This window comes from Leuciscus leuciscus (genome assembly GCF_965113295.1).
Source record: "Leuciscus leuciscus genome assembly, chromosome: 19".
NCBI lineage: Eukaryota > Metazoa > Chordata > Actinopteri > Cypriniformes > Leuciscidae > Leuciscus > Leuciscus leuciscus.
This window is the reverse complement of record NC_138743.1, coordinates 23644696-23659143: the sequence shown is the minus strand read 5'-3', so window position 1 is coordinate 23659143 and position 14448 is coordinate 23644696. Positions and strand designations below refer to the sequence as shown.

General features: G+C 37.5%; 1 protein-coding gene and 1 long non-coding RNA gene across 5 annotated transcripts in view; both read right to left on the bottom strand.

Annotated features, from left to right (window-relative positions):
* The window catches only part of usp24 (ubiquitin specific peptidase 24), a 68118-nt gene that overhangs the window by 45444 nt on the left and 8226 nt on the right, over positions 1 to 14448 (bottom strand). For all 4 annotated transcript variants that reach the window (XM_082146750.1, XM_082146752.1, XM_082146751.1 and 1 more), the window contains exons 2-10: positions 8896 to 9064; positions 8736 to 8803; positions 8470 to 8613; positions 5869 to 5991; positions 5340 to 5375; positions 5155 to 5220; positions 1747 to 1812; positions 1128 to 1202; positions 27 to 185 (exon numbers count right to left, since the gene is read on the bottom strand). In XM_082146750.1, the coding sequence (XP_082002876.1) occupies positions 27 to 185; positions 1128 to 1202; positions 1747 to 1812; positions 5155 to 5220; positions 5340 to 5375; positions 5869 to 5991; positions 8470 to 8613; positions 8736 to 8803; positions 8896 to 9064 (906 nt within the window). The remainder of the gene's footprint in view (positions 1 to 26; positions 186 to 1127; positions 1203 to 1746; positions 1813 to 5154; positions 5221 to 5339; positions 5376 to 5868; positions 5992 to 8469; positions 8614 to 8735; positions 8804 to 8895; positions 9065 to 14448) is intronic.
* Positions 1982 to 3850, bottom strand: LOC309481853. Its single transcript, XR_014200119.1, has 2 exons — positions 3680 to 3850; positions 1982 to 3506 (listed from the first exon to the last, which is right to left on the bottom strand). It is a non-coding gene; the product is annotated as an uncharacterized lncRNA (long non-coding RNA).

Sequence of the window (14448 nt, the reverse complement as noted above, 5' to 3'; positions counted from 1 at the left end):
ACTAATATGTAGAAAGGAATTTGAACCTCTTTGAGGGAGTTCATTTTGGCACTGAAGTGGGGCGTCTTGAGCATTCGGAGTAGGATGTCCAACCGAAGGTCATCCACGACGTTTACCAGCTCCCGCTGGAAACGCATGCAGAGGAGCTTAATAGCTGACAAGAGCTCTGGGATACTCACCAAACGCTTTAGAGAGAAAGAGACGTATATAAAAGAGAGAAACAACAAGAGGAAGTCAAAGTCGACCATTACAGAAATTTTAAATGGGATGATCATTTTAATAGATTTAAAACAACCTGAAGAATACGGCAAAACCAGCGCGAATAAGCAACATAACATTTTTCAAATAATTATTCACAACACTATTGCTTTCAACTTTTGTTGCCCATCTGTCATTGGTCAGTCAAGCAGATAGTCCCGCCCCAAACTCACGCCATTGGTCAGGTTAATGTTACGGTGTTACTAGCTATTTTGATAGTGCAACTGAGCCACAAGAGATACATTTTTGTGGGGGGTAAACCTATCAAATATAACTAAACAAAATACAAAAATTTCAGCTTTAAAGGAGTCATCGGATGCTCATTTTCCACAAGTTGGTATGATTATTTAGGGTGTTCATGTAAAGTTTGTACTTTGGTTAAAATTCCTCAATGGTTGTGTAAAACAACACCCTTTTTACCTCCTCAAAAACAGTTCTGTTCACAGCGACCCGTTTCGGTGCGTGTCTCTTTAAATGATAATGAGCAACTGCTCACCCCACCCCTCTCTTCCATGGGGCATCGACACAAGACACATAAAGTGCTGCTTTGGCGGACAGTATACAAATGGCTGAGGGCGGAAATATGCTAATACGGGACAGTCCGTCAGTGGTTGTGGGCGGAGCAATATGATGTCATATTGCTCAGAAAATCCAAACGGCTTGATTATTGAGAGTGTTTAGGCTTTTTGTAGACTAAAAGAAAAGGAGTGAATGGATTTTTTTCATTGTGGTTGTGTCCACACACTGCAAAGACAGATTTATATGCAAACACCATAAAAAAGAGAATTTTGCATCCGATGACCCCTTTAAAGCAGTGTAAATCTCACACTACTGCACACCAAAGCGAACAAAGCATGCAGGTTCCTCACCTTGTCTTTCAGGTCTTTCTCCTCCAGGTTCTGCACGTATGTTATCATCTTATGGATGACTGGGTCCAGCATGGGCTACAAAATGCAACAAAAAAAAACACTTTTAAGCTAAAGGTCACATGATCTTGATATTTCTCTGATAATTGTCCATAAACATGTTTATTCAAATTTATACTCTGATTCAATATCACTATCAAACCTACATTATTAACACTAAGGTTCAACTATACTTGATAGGAAACTATGAAATAATGTACAGTCAGCCGTCTATCTATCTATCTATCTATCTATCTATCTATCTATCTATCTATCTATCTATCTATCTATCTATCTATCTATCTATCTATCTATCTATCTGCATTTCTGACAGGACCTTTTTTTAATTGGTGTCTTAAAAAAACAGCAAAAGTTTTACAAAGTAACTATTTAAACTACAAAGATTATTTAATTGGCAAAACTAGCTTATCTACATAAAATAACTTAAACTAGTCTAACTAGATACAAAATACCTAGATAAACCATTAACTGACTTGACCATGGAACTTCTAACCAATCAGAATCAAGTATTCCAGGGATCCGTGTAAAAAAGTGAGAACAGATCAGTTGTGGAAACACTCACCTGCACTAGGCTAGAGTTGAGGTATTCTGCACACACACCGAGCGGCTGAACCAGGGCCGATACACACTGAGGAAACACACACACACCCACTGAATATTACCACAAAAACAAATCAGTGATGAAACATCAAATACATTTTTTTTTTTCACCTGTTAAAAGCAAAATGTCTCTCTAAGCTGGAGACAAGACATGGCAACAAGGGCTGAGAAAATGGCTGAGAAAACTCTTAAAGGGATTTATTAAATTTTTTAATAGCCTTTATTCACCTTCATGTTGTTCCAAATCTCGATGGCACTTTCGGCAGTGGCAAAAAAATAATACAATTTTTTTACATCAATACATCTATATTTTTTGTGTTTACTACTACCTTTCTGGGCCTTGAAAGTTGCAATGACGTTGCTGCCTATGGCTGGTTCAGAATCCTCTCGGATATCATAAAAAATTATTTTATTTGAGTTCCGAAGATGAACGAAGGTCTTACGGTTTTGGAACGACATGAGGATGAGTATTTAATGACAGAATTTTCATTTTTGAAAATGAACTTCCCTTTCACATGGCTACTCAGATGACCCGATTAAATCCTGAGCCATAATTACAAAATCAGGGAATTTTATATAACATTTCTCTGCTGGCCAACATCTCTTTAGAGCTATTTGCCAACAGAGAGTCAGCACAGATGAATCACTCCTCTGTTCAGCATCTAATGACTTCTCATCCATTAGAGAGAGAATGAATCAGTCCAGTCAGTGGAGGAGAGAAGACAGCATCCTTCTCTTGTCTTCTTGCTTTAATTGACTCTTACCCTCACTACGAATTAAACGGTTACTGTAGCAGGGCATCCCTTTATGTCTGAGATTAAAACCAAGCTGGCGATGAACCAGCGGAGTTTCCTTTACGTGCCACAGCAGGTCGTATGTGCCCCTGAAAAGAATTTCCCTCCCTACGGTCGCCTCAAACTTCCTGTTCCTGTGTTAAGACCATTAATATGCAAATCCTAAATCAAAGCATCTTTTCCCTGTCGCCAGCTCTATCTCTCAGCCCTGGCACCCAGATCATGCTAATGCCCACCTTCAAAAGACAAGCGGGCGGAACCAAAAACAAGGCGGCTTCACAGCTCCAAGACAAGGGGGAGCATTTACACGCTTGCACTAAAGGGGAGAGCGGACACCTCTTCTGCTAAAAATAAGGAAGTTGTCAAACATTATGAGCATCTATCTGTCTGTCTCAGACCAGATTAAATACTTTTCTGAGGGGTTATAAAAAATAAATCAAATAAAAACCCAACACACATGGAAGGAAACTTTTAAACAAAACAGAATAAACCAAACCCAAATCACAACGAGTTGACCATCCTGTCTATCACTACCATCTATCAGTTTGATCTATTCTCCCGCCTGACTATTGAAACATTATTAGCTTGTGTTTGAGGGCTGCGCGGTAGAACTATTTGACATTATCCCACTACCTCACTTCTTATTGTTTTTTTTTTCAGACAACTGCATAACCTCAGAGGGCTTGATGAGCAATTCTGTTCGTGTGTATATTAATAATTGGCCTGAATTGGCCTTTTTCTGCCCGTAGGAATGTGGCATCACATTTTCCCTCTCATCCCCCTGCTCTCGTCTCTTTCTCGCTGTCTGCTGTGTGTAGGATGCTCTCCGTGATGGTGAGAAACATCCTGAGCTCTTTAGCACACACACATAATAGAATCTGCCCTCGTTCAACTCTCTCTCTCTCTCGCTCAGCATCTCACTCACTCACTCACTCACTCACTCACTCACTCACTCACTCACTCACTCACTCACTCACTCACTCACTCACTCACTCACTCACTCACTCACTCACTCACTCACTCACTCACTCACTCACTCACTCACTCACTCACTCACTCACTCACTCACTCACTCACTCACTCACTCACTCACTTCTTCACTCGGTTGACCTGATGACACATGAATTAGCCATTCATTTCTTTGCCATTCCATTATTATACTAACAGAGTTTTCAACCCGTAGATGACCAGTCCTGCTCATTTCTGGGATATCTAACCTCGTAGCTTGTCTCTTTTACATTTAAGGTGTGGTACAAGGTTATTTAGCATTTTCAAGTAATACATGTAAAATTTCAAGCATGTTTAAGTGCCCCCATTATGCTTTTTTTTTGGATATTACCTTTCATGTAGTGTGTAATATAGGTCCTGTAGGGTATAATATATGTGAATTGTAAAAGGTCTGCAAAGTTTCATTTCATGATACATTTATGATAAATTTGCCAAAAGAAAGAAAGAAGTGATTCTGAACTGCCTGAAACGAGTCGTCAGTAATTCCAGTCTTACTTCCTGCAAAAACCTACGTAGGTTTGTAACAAATTTACATAATGCCTGTCTATGGTCTTGATTGACAGCCTGCGAACAGAGTCTACTTTGACCCTCAAACAATGTAGTTGTAACTGAGGCCTGGTAGAGTTTAGTTTGTGTTGTCAACAAGTTGAGAAGAGACCATTTTCACTTTGCAAGCACTTCCAAAGGATGAGAATTCGGGGCTCGATTGGATACGGTAAAAGTAACATCGTTACTGTTTGTATTACTGTGTATCAAGCGTTGAGGAATCTTAATCCAGAGCTGAAATTCAGATACGGCAATGGTTTCAGACACGCATTGCAAGTGATAGACCAATCACAACAGACTGTGCCACCTGACCAATCAGAGCAGAGTAGGCTCTCGCAAAAGGAGGGGCTTAGAAAGACCGAATCCTTTATCGATCTGTTTCAGACACTGTGAGAAAAGAGGTGATGCTGCAATGTATATTATGAGAAAATTAAAGTGTTTTTGACCTTGAATTCATGTAAACCTATTATAGGAGACGTCCGAAACAAAATTAGGAACCTAATAATAGGGGCACTTTGAAACTATTTTCAAAGTTTCTTTACAATCCAGCTTAGTTTTTGTCCATTATGGTAATGGTTTTCATTGTTGCAGTTTATTTCCATTTTGTGTTTTACACATTTACATACGTATTAAGCTTTTTGTATTTGTAGTTAAAAAAACAGTTGAGGAAATAACAGAACATCGGCAAAATTTTGATTTACATTTGAGGAAAGAATCTGCATCTGTGTTTAACGGGAAACAACATTTCAGCTAAATAATTCTATTGCTTGATTCTCGTCAATGTAAGACTAGAAAGCCGTGAAATTTCATCCGCGCTCTGACAGTCAATGCGATTTCATTTGTCAAGCAACCCATAAGCCACCACCAATGTGCAATTGAGAAAGAGAGTTTAACAGGGATAATTACTATAATAAGAATAACCGTTGTCCAATTAATATTGGCATTGGGCATTTGCGGTAGATAAATATAAAGACTACTCTATCTCAGGAACATTTAGAAATGTCTAGAGTGCACGGTCTTACCCCAATCTCTAATTCTTCCTGGTTGAGCTTGCACTGAATTGCTGTGAAGCCTCCCATCTCTCCAAACTGCAGACATAAGAAAGAGATGCTCAGAGATATCGAATACCAAATAGATTTGCCTGATGTCTAATGTGAAGTAATATAATATGATTTCTTCCATCAGTGTGCGTGACTGAAGCTCTTACCCGATTCACTAAGTCCACCAGCCAGCCGTGAGGCTCCTGATCCAATCAGAACACAGAATAGGTGTTAAATTTCATGAAATTTCATACACAAAAAAATGTATCTTCATGTCTTTACATATGCAAGTTGTTTCTTTGCAAATTATATCAATTTATCTTAGAGAATAAATTTAGAATAGCATGTTTAATGGTCTAAATTACTCTTTATTTCTTTGCAATTAACAGGCTCCTTACTTGCAGAAATTCAACAAAAGTACAATTTCTAAATCATAAACTTGCTGATTTTTCATTCATTATCCTCCCATCAAACACACACACACACACACACACACACACACACACACACACACACACACACACACACACACACACACACACACAAAAACACACAAAAACACTGTGCCACTATTTTCCTGACAACATACATGTTAGAAACTACAAAACCAGTTTTTCTGTCCATTAACTAGGACTGTCAAGTCAACCGTAAAGCCAAAAGCACACACACACACCCACACATGAACATGTACAGTACCTTCTGGTAGCTGGAGCTGGGAGAAACAGCAAACATGCTGTCCTCTCCAAACACTTCCGCCCAGTTCCTCTGACAGGCCTTCATCCGATTCTTAAAGTGATACTCGTTATCGGGGTTAAAAGCCTGTCAATAAAACAACACAGGGAAAACATGTTCACCAAAAGATAGTCTGGTGCAGGGCTATATTCACAATATATTTGCTGTGAATTTACTGGAGATATGAAATATCTGAAACACTGATCATTTTTCTTAAGACTATATCTTTCAAACAGAGAAATCCTTGAGTTCCATATATATATATAGTCAGGCATAATGCAAACATAGATGTGGTAAATATCACCAATTTTTTTAATTCAGTAGAGAACAGTCGATAGTCTCATGTAACCAAACCTTCAGCCAGATTTCATTGGCCAAGGACCACCCAAGAGGACGTCTGGCCGACATATAAAGCAACCAATCACAGTTCGTTTTGTTCTGCGTTATGTTTAGTGGCATGAAAATGTAAAGTCGATGTCCCTACGACAACAGACCGGCATGGAACCAATACATTACTCATTCAAGAATGTTGTGCAAGTTTACTGCAACAATGGTGCTGCAAACTTCGCATACTTTTGAAAATCCAGTGTATAGTTGATCTGATAAGAACTCATTGTCATAATTGTAAACACTACAGCTTTCTTCTTCCATGAGGGGGTTTGGCTTCACGACGGCTTTGTTTCCTGGCGGACCATTAAAGAAAGCAACACACACGTCTCCCGGAAATCCTGGAGAATTCAAATGACGACTTTGAAAATTCCAAAGTGTTTCCCATTTTGTGTGCCTTATGCCTCTGACGTTCAGGCAAAGGTCCGTGGGTGTGACGACTGAGGCTAAGACTACGGAGTCGATAATTTCCATTCAATTCTTTTAATTGACTTAAACTGATGGAATCAAATTCAAAACTCTGATTCAATGATTTGTTTGTGCCATCAGTGTTCATATCATTCTCAACATGAAATTGGATTTTTAACAAGACATTTTGTTTTAATCATTAAAATATTTGAATGATATAATGAATTACAAAAAGATACATGTAGGTAATATATATATATATATATTATACATGTATACATACATTATATATATTATACATATACATACTAGGGGTGACCCCGAATAGTCGAAGATTCGATGCTTCGATAGGAGGAGCCTGATTCGACTACCGATCTCACGGTCGAATCTTCGCAGAGGTGTTATGAAACGAGGATCATGCCACTTTGGCTATATGAGGGCGCTCAATGTCTGATTTCACATAGAACTAGCTTTTATGTAAATACGTTAATATTCAGCCTATTATGATAATGCTGTAGGCCTATATAAAAATGTGCAAAGAAAGAAGCTTTTAATAAATATTTTTTAACGTGCGTGAATAAATCCAAACACCCCGTGACAGATTTAAGTTTCACTTTCAATCCGTGACCGACAGAGGAGCGTCTTCGCGGCAAGGATTTAAATCTTTAACAATGTCTGGGATAAGAAAATCTAAAGTGTGGATGTACACCATCAGAAAGGATATTCTCCAAGGCTGGATTTAGCATCAGGAAAACCATGATCGCACTTCTGCCGGCCAACGTTAACAAGTTTCACGCATAGACTGGGTTTCACGTTAGAATGTATTTTATCCGCGCACACAATTTGAAAAGACTCCAACGGACAGAAGACGCTCAGGATTTGTTCTCTCGATCAGGTACAAGTGATTTCAAAACTTTTCAGCCGGTTCTAATTTTATTTTTGGATGCTGTGAACATTTTTAGCTAAAAAGACTGCCTCTCCAGTTTAGCATTTATTGTTGTTTCTGCAGTTAAAAAGACAAAGTTGAAAATTCTGGCTACTATCGTTATTTTAATAATTTCTTTATTTTTATTTTATTTATTAATCTGTCAGGGTTATCTAATCTAACTATTTGTGGCTTGTGTTTTGAATATATGTTCCCCTGCACTTTAGGCATTTTGCACACATTTGCTCCTCATCTTGTGACTTGATTCTGATTTATTCGTTTTGTATTTTTATTTTTGTTCTAATTTAATTTAGTAAATTAATTGTTTATTTTTTCGGTGCATCGATGTTGTGCTGTAGGCTGGCCTGCTCGCACAGGTAATTTAGCCGATTTAATTTGATTTGCATGTGAAATGCAAATCTGCAGTGTGGCCTTTCTGGAGTTATTTATGTTATTTCATTGATCAAAAATGTTTTTATACATTTTCTTCTATATCTTTGTGTGATTTTCTGTACATCGCGGCTTTGAAACGTTAAAGCCCCGCCCCCATACACATGATTCGACTATTAGTCGACTATAGGCAAGACATGACGATTCTGATTCGACTATGAAAATCCATAGTCAGGGACAGCCCTAATACATACATTATATATATATATATATTTTTTTTTTTTTTGAGTCTATTTGCCTACAATGACTGTTTGGTAAAAAATTTAATATTGAAGAGCAAATACATATAGGATATCACCAAAAATATACAATTATTTTAGTCATATAATCCAGTTATAGTCCTAGTATGAGCTAACCACAGTTACTAGAATGTAAAATCAAAAGGGTCTGTGTACCATAGTAAGAACTCCCATGAGGCCGATGGGTATGGGATCCTGTTTTACTCTCTCCGCGACCAGATCCACCAGCAGCATCAGCATGTTATAGATGCCCTCATGAATCTCTGTCCCCCACTTGTGCACTGCACTAGACGTCAGCAACTACAACAGCATTAACATCTGAATTATTAATCTCATCACATCTCGTCACTTATAACCATTTCTAACAAACACCTGGTAGAGCTTATGCATTCACAAGCCTGCTTATCCAAACACACACAAACCTTTTTGAAGGCCTCGGGCATGCAGCGGTCAATGAACCTCTTACAGTTCTCATCTGCATCAGCCAGGCCTAGAGAGAGGAAACAAGATTTCAGATGTTTTGTTTCTTTCTAGAGTACACAAACATGCAGACACGTACGTAAAAAAGCCGGAAGAGCTTACCAAGTCTGGCCAGGCAGGTGGAGGCGATGAGGCACTTTCCGAGTGATTCCTCTCTCTTGTACGGGATGGACCAGTGATCAGTGAACACTCTGCTCTCCAACTCATACAGATTAGTGGTGGGGAACTCCATACTGTTCCCAGAACAGTTCCCATTCTCATCATTACTCCTCTAAAAGAGAGAGAAAAAGAGAGAGAGAGAGAGAGAGAGAGAGAGAGAGAGAGAGAGAGAGAGAGAGAGAGAGAGAGAGAAATGTGTCTCAATATTAACTCTTTGTTTTCATATATTCTATATTTAATTTATTTACAGCCTTAATGCTTTTTCATAACAGAACACGTCGAGAACAAGAAACTATTGGGGTGAGATCCAATCCAATCCAATCCAATCCGATGAGTTTGTGCATTACCTAATCACAACACAGACTTTATGAACTGACACAACAGTCTCATAATAGGGTAAAGAACATTTATGTTCAGCCAAGCTGCAATTATTTAATTTAAAAATACAGTAAAAACTTTATATTACAATATCATTCCAATTTTAAAAATACAATTTATTGCTGTGATGGCAAAGCTGATTTTACAGCAGCTATAACAAATTTCAAAAGAACAGTATTTACTATTTATGATATTATAAATGTCTAAACTTTTGATCAGTTTAATGTATTCTTGATGAATTCATTTATTTTATACATCATATTTATTATGTATACAGTATACAGTATACATTATGTATACAGTATGTTCTCTCATATTGTAGTCCATTCACATTTAAATGTCACATTGTGAAATGCTAAAATGCTAAAATGTGATGTAAATTATGCGCTAATCAATACATGCTTTTCAATAACTAATATCTAAAGAGCAAGTTGGCCAACTCCACAGGACTAATACCATTTAATTACAGCAGCAACACACAAAAAATGATAGAAATACCCCAAATTGTTGCAATTTTTAGACAATACTTACTCAAAATCAGATAAGAAATATTAAAAAAGGGATAACAAACATATTAGCCAGGCTAATTTTATCTGACATTTATTCATTTGAAGAAAGTGTGAGGCTGACAGATGTCCTTCAATGCCGTGCGACTTCCACATATCTCATTTTTAATGCATTTAATTTATTATCTACGTCATCTGCTTCACATTTATAATTAACGCTGCAATCTGGAACGCTGTTGCCCAAGAAACTAACACAGAGGCTAGCAGCACAGATTTGTTTTCGTTGAGTGAAGTGCAAAATGACAAGCTTGGCGGTCGAGGCTATGTGTGTTCAATTTCCACTGCAATTACATCACAACTTTAAAAGCAAAATATTTCAATGGTTGTTTGATGATTTAACAGCACACGAGTTGTAGTAGATTACTGCTTTATGGGCTGGGACTGGAACAGGAAACAGTTCTGCCAGGGGAATATTAGTATACAAGACATATGTTTGCCCTTGAGTGAGTGGAATAAGTGAATGTGCAATGAGGTCTGGAAAGATACATAGTGAAACACTAAGTCACCTTCTCTCTTTTTGTTGCTCAGGGGAACGTCAGATGTCTGTGGCATTCCCAAGGTCCGGATATCATTGATTTTCTGATTTAGACCTGGGATTGGGAGTGAATGCCTCCCTGTGGGCAGGGTCTGAGTTCAAGGGTTTAATTTAGCTTATTCTGACGTGACTGAACTTCAGCTGTTACTATTTACTTATTAAAGAGCCATTATAATGCAGGTTTAACACTGAGCTCAAACTGAGAGCAGCGACTGTGAAAGATGTTTCACAGGGCATCTGCAGGGCTTTTAAAATCAAATTTAAGGCTTTTAAGACCTGCAGAAATCAAATTAATTCCATATTTTGGGGGTGTAAATCGATGTGTATGGCAATGGCGAGGCCAGGGTTGCACTGGCCCACTCAGATTGACAGCTGGTCCACCCAATCAAATGAGAGAAAACTAGTTTTTTTGGGAAAGGAACTTTGCAGCATGTAATGTGGCTGCTGGATAATATATTGATTATATATGGCCTAGAAAGTGCGCAAATAGTAGGACCCTTTATAATCACTAAAAAGCTGTCAATTATTTTCTAGCATTATAAAAGCAATCTTCAGCTGTTACTAATAAGCTACTATCTCCACACATTTCGAAATATTTAAAACTCCCATAATTCATGCTCAACGCATCCCAATCTATTTTTTTTACCCATTATAATGAACTTTTTATTCATTTTATTTTACATATTTGTATTTTAAATTAAATTTTGATGTTCATTTTATACTTACTCCTTGAAAATTACAAATATCATTCATATCATCAATCAAGATTTTATACAGCAATTAATCGCATCCCAAATTTTAGTAACAGGGCTAAATAAAAATAAATAAAAAATTAAGAATAATTAAGGGCGGGAAAAGTAGAATATTTAATCTGACCACCTGAGGTTGACTATTAACATTTTCTCAAAGTTAATTATGTCCTTTCACTAATTAAACGTTTTTATTTTTTTTACCGATTCACATTCTATTTTTGCACCCTATTTGTGAAAAGTGCCACAACCACTCATTATTAAGGTTGTTGAGGTTCGAGTTTACAGCAGTTATTATGAGATCTCATTACAATCTCTATGACAGAGACATTAAACGGCTGTAGAGGAGCTATTGATTTGTTAAAGATCTGCATTTCTGTTGACGGAGTCTGACAGCTTCTGTGTTCAGGAGAAATAAGAAGCGCTGAGCAATGTGAGAGGAAGAGGCAGCGCTGGGAAAGCAGAAGAGAGGCAACAGGAACAAATGACTTATTCTGTTCTCTGGTAGAGGCAACCACCACCTGCACTGCGAGGATCTCAGAAAGAGACCGAAATAGAGACCGTGGAAGTCGAGCTGCGACCTATTTTAACATTCTGATATAATAAATGTGTTTACTAAAAATATAAAGACCACTGTATATGATCGGAAGACCGGAAACATCTCTATTCCGATCTGAATATTTGAAGTCTGTTCCGAGGAGGAAATTATGCTAATCACAAATCGACACATTACATTTATTTGCATATATTTATAGTAAAACTCTCTTGTGATCTATATTTGTCAATGTTAATTAAATGATGACAGGAGAAGGTAGCTACTGACACCTGACTTGTCCCATACATGTCTTTTTTTACAGTTGTGGCAGCTGATTTCAAATGAAAGTCACCTCAGGAAATGTGAGTGAAAACAACCTATGCCTTGTGACTTTAAATTAAGAAACCACAATTGCTAAGAATAGCAGGGAAGTGGTGGTGTTTGTTGAATGTTAACCTTCCTCCATGGTTACATATTATGATTATGTCAAAAGATTAAAAGGTGTTCATTTTTTGTTGATATTACTGGCTAATATTAGAAGCAAATATATACAAATATAATATAATATATAGCGCAATAGGCAGCGAAGAGAACACAGCATGCACTGTCTACAACTACGTCATTTGTTCAACTTTTCTGTAAGGTTAAATAATACAAATTAATTAATTGATTTTATACTAGGGGGCTGTTGAATGCTTGATTCTGATTGGTTGACAAACGTTCTAATGTCGGCAATTATTTTCAGGGAAACGCACGGCTAAAGTAGTTCCAGGCCGGTCTTGACCGCATTACACTTCCATATCACTTCGCCAGATGACTTCAGTTATTTCAAAGGTCTTTACAGCCCACAAAGACACTGACCGGGCAAATAAACATAGTAAACAATAGGATAATTTCTTTGCCACAATATTACGTTTTGTTATGTATTTTGCTTGTATTAGTTATTATGGAAAAGCACATATATTTTCCTCGCGCTCTCTCTCCCACTTAAACGTACACACATACAGTACGGACAAACACTCGCGTGTTGTCATCGTTGCTCTGACGCTTCTCACTAGCGAGGTGCAGATAATCTTAGAATTCGCTATTAGTATTCTCTCTCTCTCTCTAATAACTGTATTAATAACTGCATTAGACTGCTAGAGCTATCAGTGGCTGAAGCGTCCGTTAATAGCTCTAAAAATGACATTTTGCAATTAGCAACGGAGGCTTGGGATTAGATGCTTAAGAAATTAGTCTCACACAAGAGCATTTTAAGGACAAAAACCAGACAAACATCTTGAAATACATCATCTGAACAATGTTTTGAGGTGTGGTAACCGCAGTATAAGCTAGGCTATATGCCCGTTGAGTATCCTCGTTAACACAGTCCTTTACGTTCTAAGTCAACGTTAACAGTTGAGAAAGAAAGTGCATGTGAATCAGTATATTCAAAGCCACATTAAATAGTTATAGAAGATATGCTTTAGCATATAAATTACAAAAATTAAACAATAGCTAAAAACAATCAATCATTTTAAATTCTACAAGTAAGTTTAAGCATCCCAAGATTATAATGAACAGTATGAAAAAGTATTCATTTTAAGATTGGCTAAATCTAACATTTAATAGGGTTGTTAAATTAATATAATATAATATAATATAATATAATATAATATAATATAATATAATATAATATAATATAATATAATATATGGTAAATATAAAAAAAAGAGACCAGTGAAAATCTGAACCACTAAAAAACAACATAAACAATATTGAAATATCTGCATACTTGTGTACTGTTCATAAAGGTCAAGTATCCCATACAGTCTGACAGTCTAACAGGGTGCCACTGATTAGGGATATAAAAATCGAGCATGAAACTGGACACTTGTTATGTTCCAGTCCACATTTCAATGCAGGATTATGTTTACTGGCGTCGATAGATTAATAATAATTTTGCTGCGCAAACATTGTGTGCCCATTTTGAAGCCTTCTAGGTAATTTTTGCTATGTGTAATACTAATATTTCGAACAAACACTGTGAATCTAGGGCTGGCGTGCCGTTCATGTGCAACGATCTAAAGAGACGAGAGAAAGTTTGTGTTGTTAGGAGGCCTCTGGTCTTTGGGCCGATGTAAGGTCACATGGCACATTCCAAACTTGTTGCCATGGTACGAATAGGGTGAGGTGTGTGCGCACAGCCAGTTGCCTGCTAAACATACAACCTCAAAGGGTTCGAACCTCCCTAGGCATGAACTAATGGCCCATATGCCTGTATGGCATCAGTGTCTAGGCGGAGCGAGGTGGTTGTTGCCCAATACCTGGAATGCATTTCTCTTGTAAGACCTACCCCTAATACAGTTGTGATTTGAGCAAGTTGTTTGTTGTTCCCCACTGCATTGCGCAGTGCTGGGCGGAGTGGTTGGGTAACTGGAGACCCCGTGTGTTTGTACCAGTACCCTCCAGACCAGGCCTGCTGGCTCTATTTATAGTCTCGATACATGCTGCTTGAAACCTGTTATATGCAAGACCAGGGGTAAACAAAACAGCTAGGCATATCTGGATCTTTCCAGTACTTCAATGGTTCAATTACATTTTAATAATCAAAAAGGATGTCTAATCAATTGAATTCAAATACAAATGTAACAATTTCTTAACATTTTAACAATAATAGTGCCCTATGAAATGTGTTTTATGTTTTTCCTGAAATTCTGAGTCGCCCATTTACATTTTTCTGGATTCTGTTTT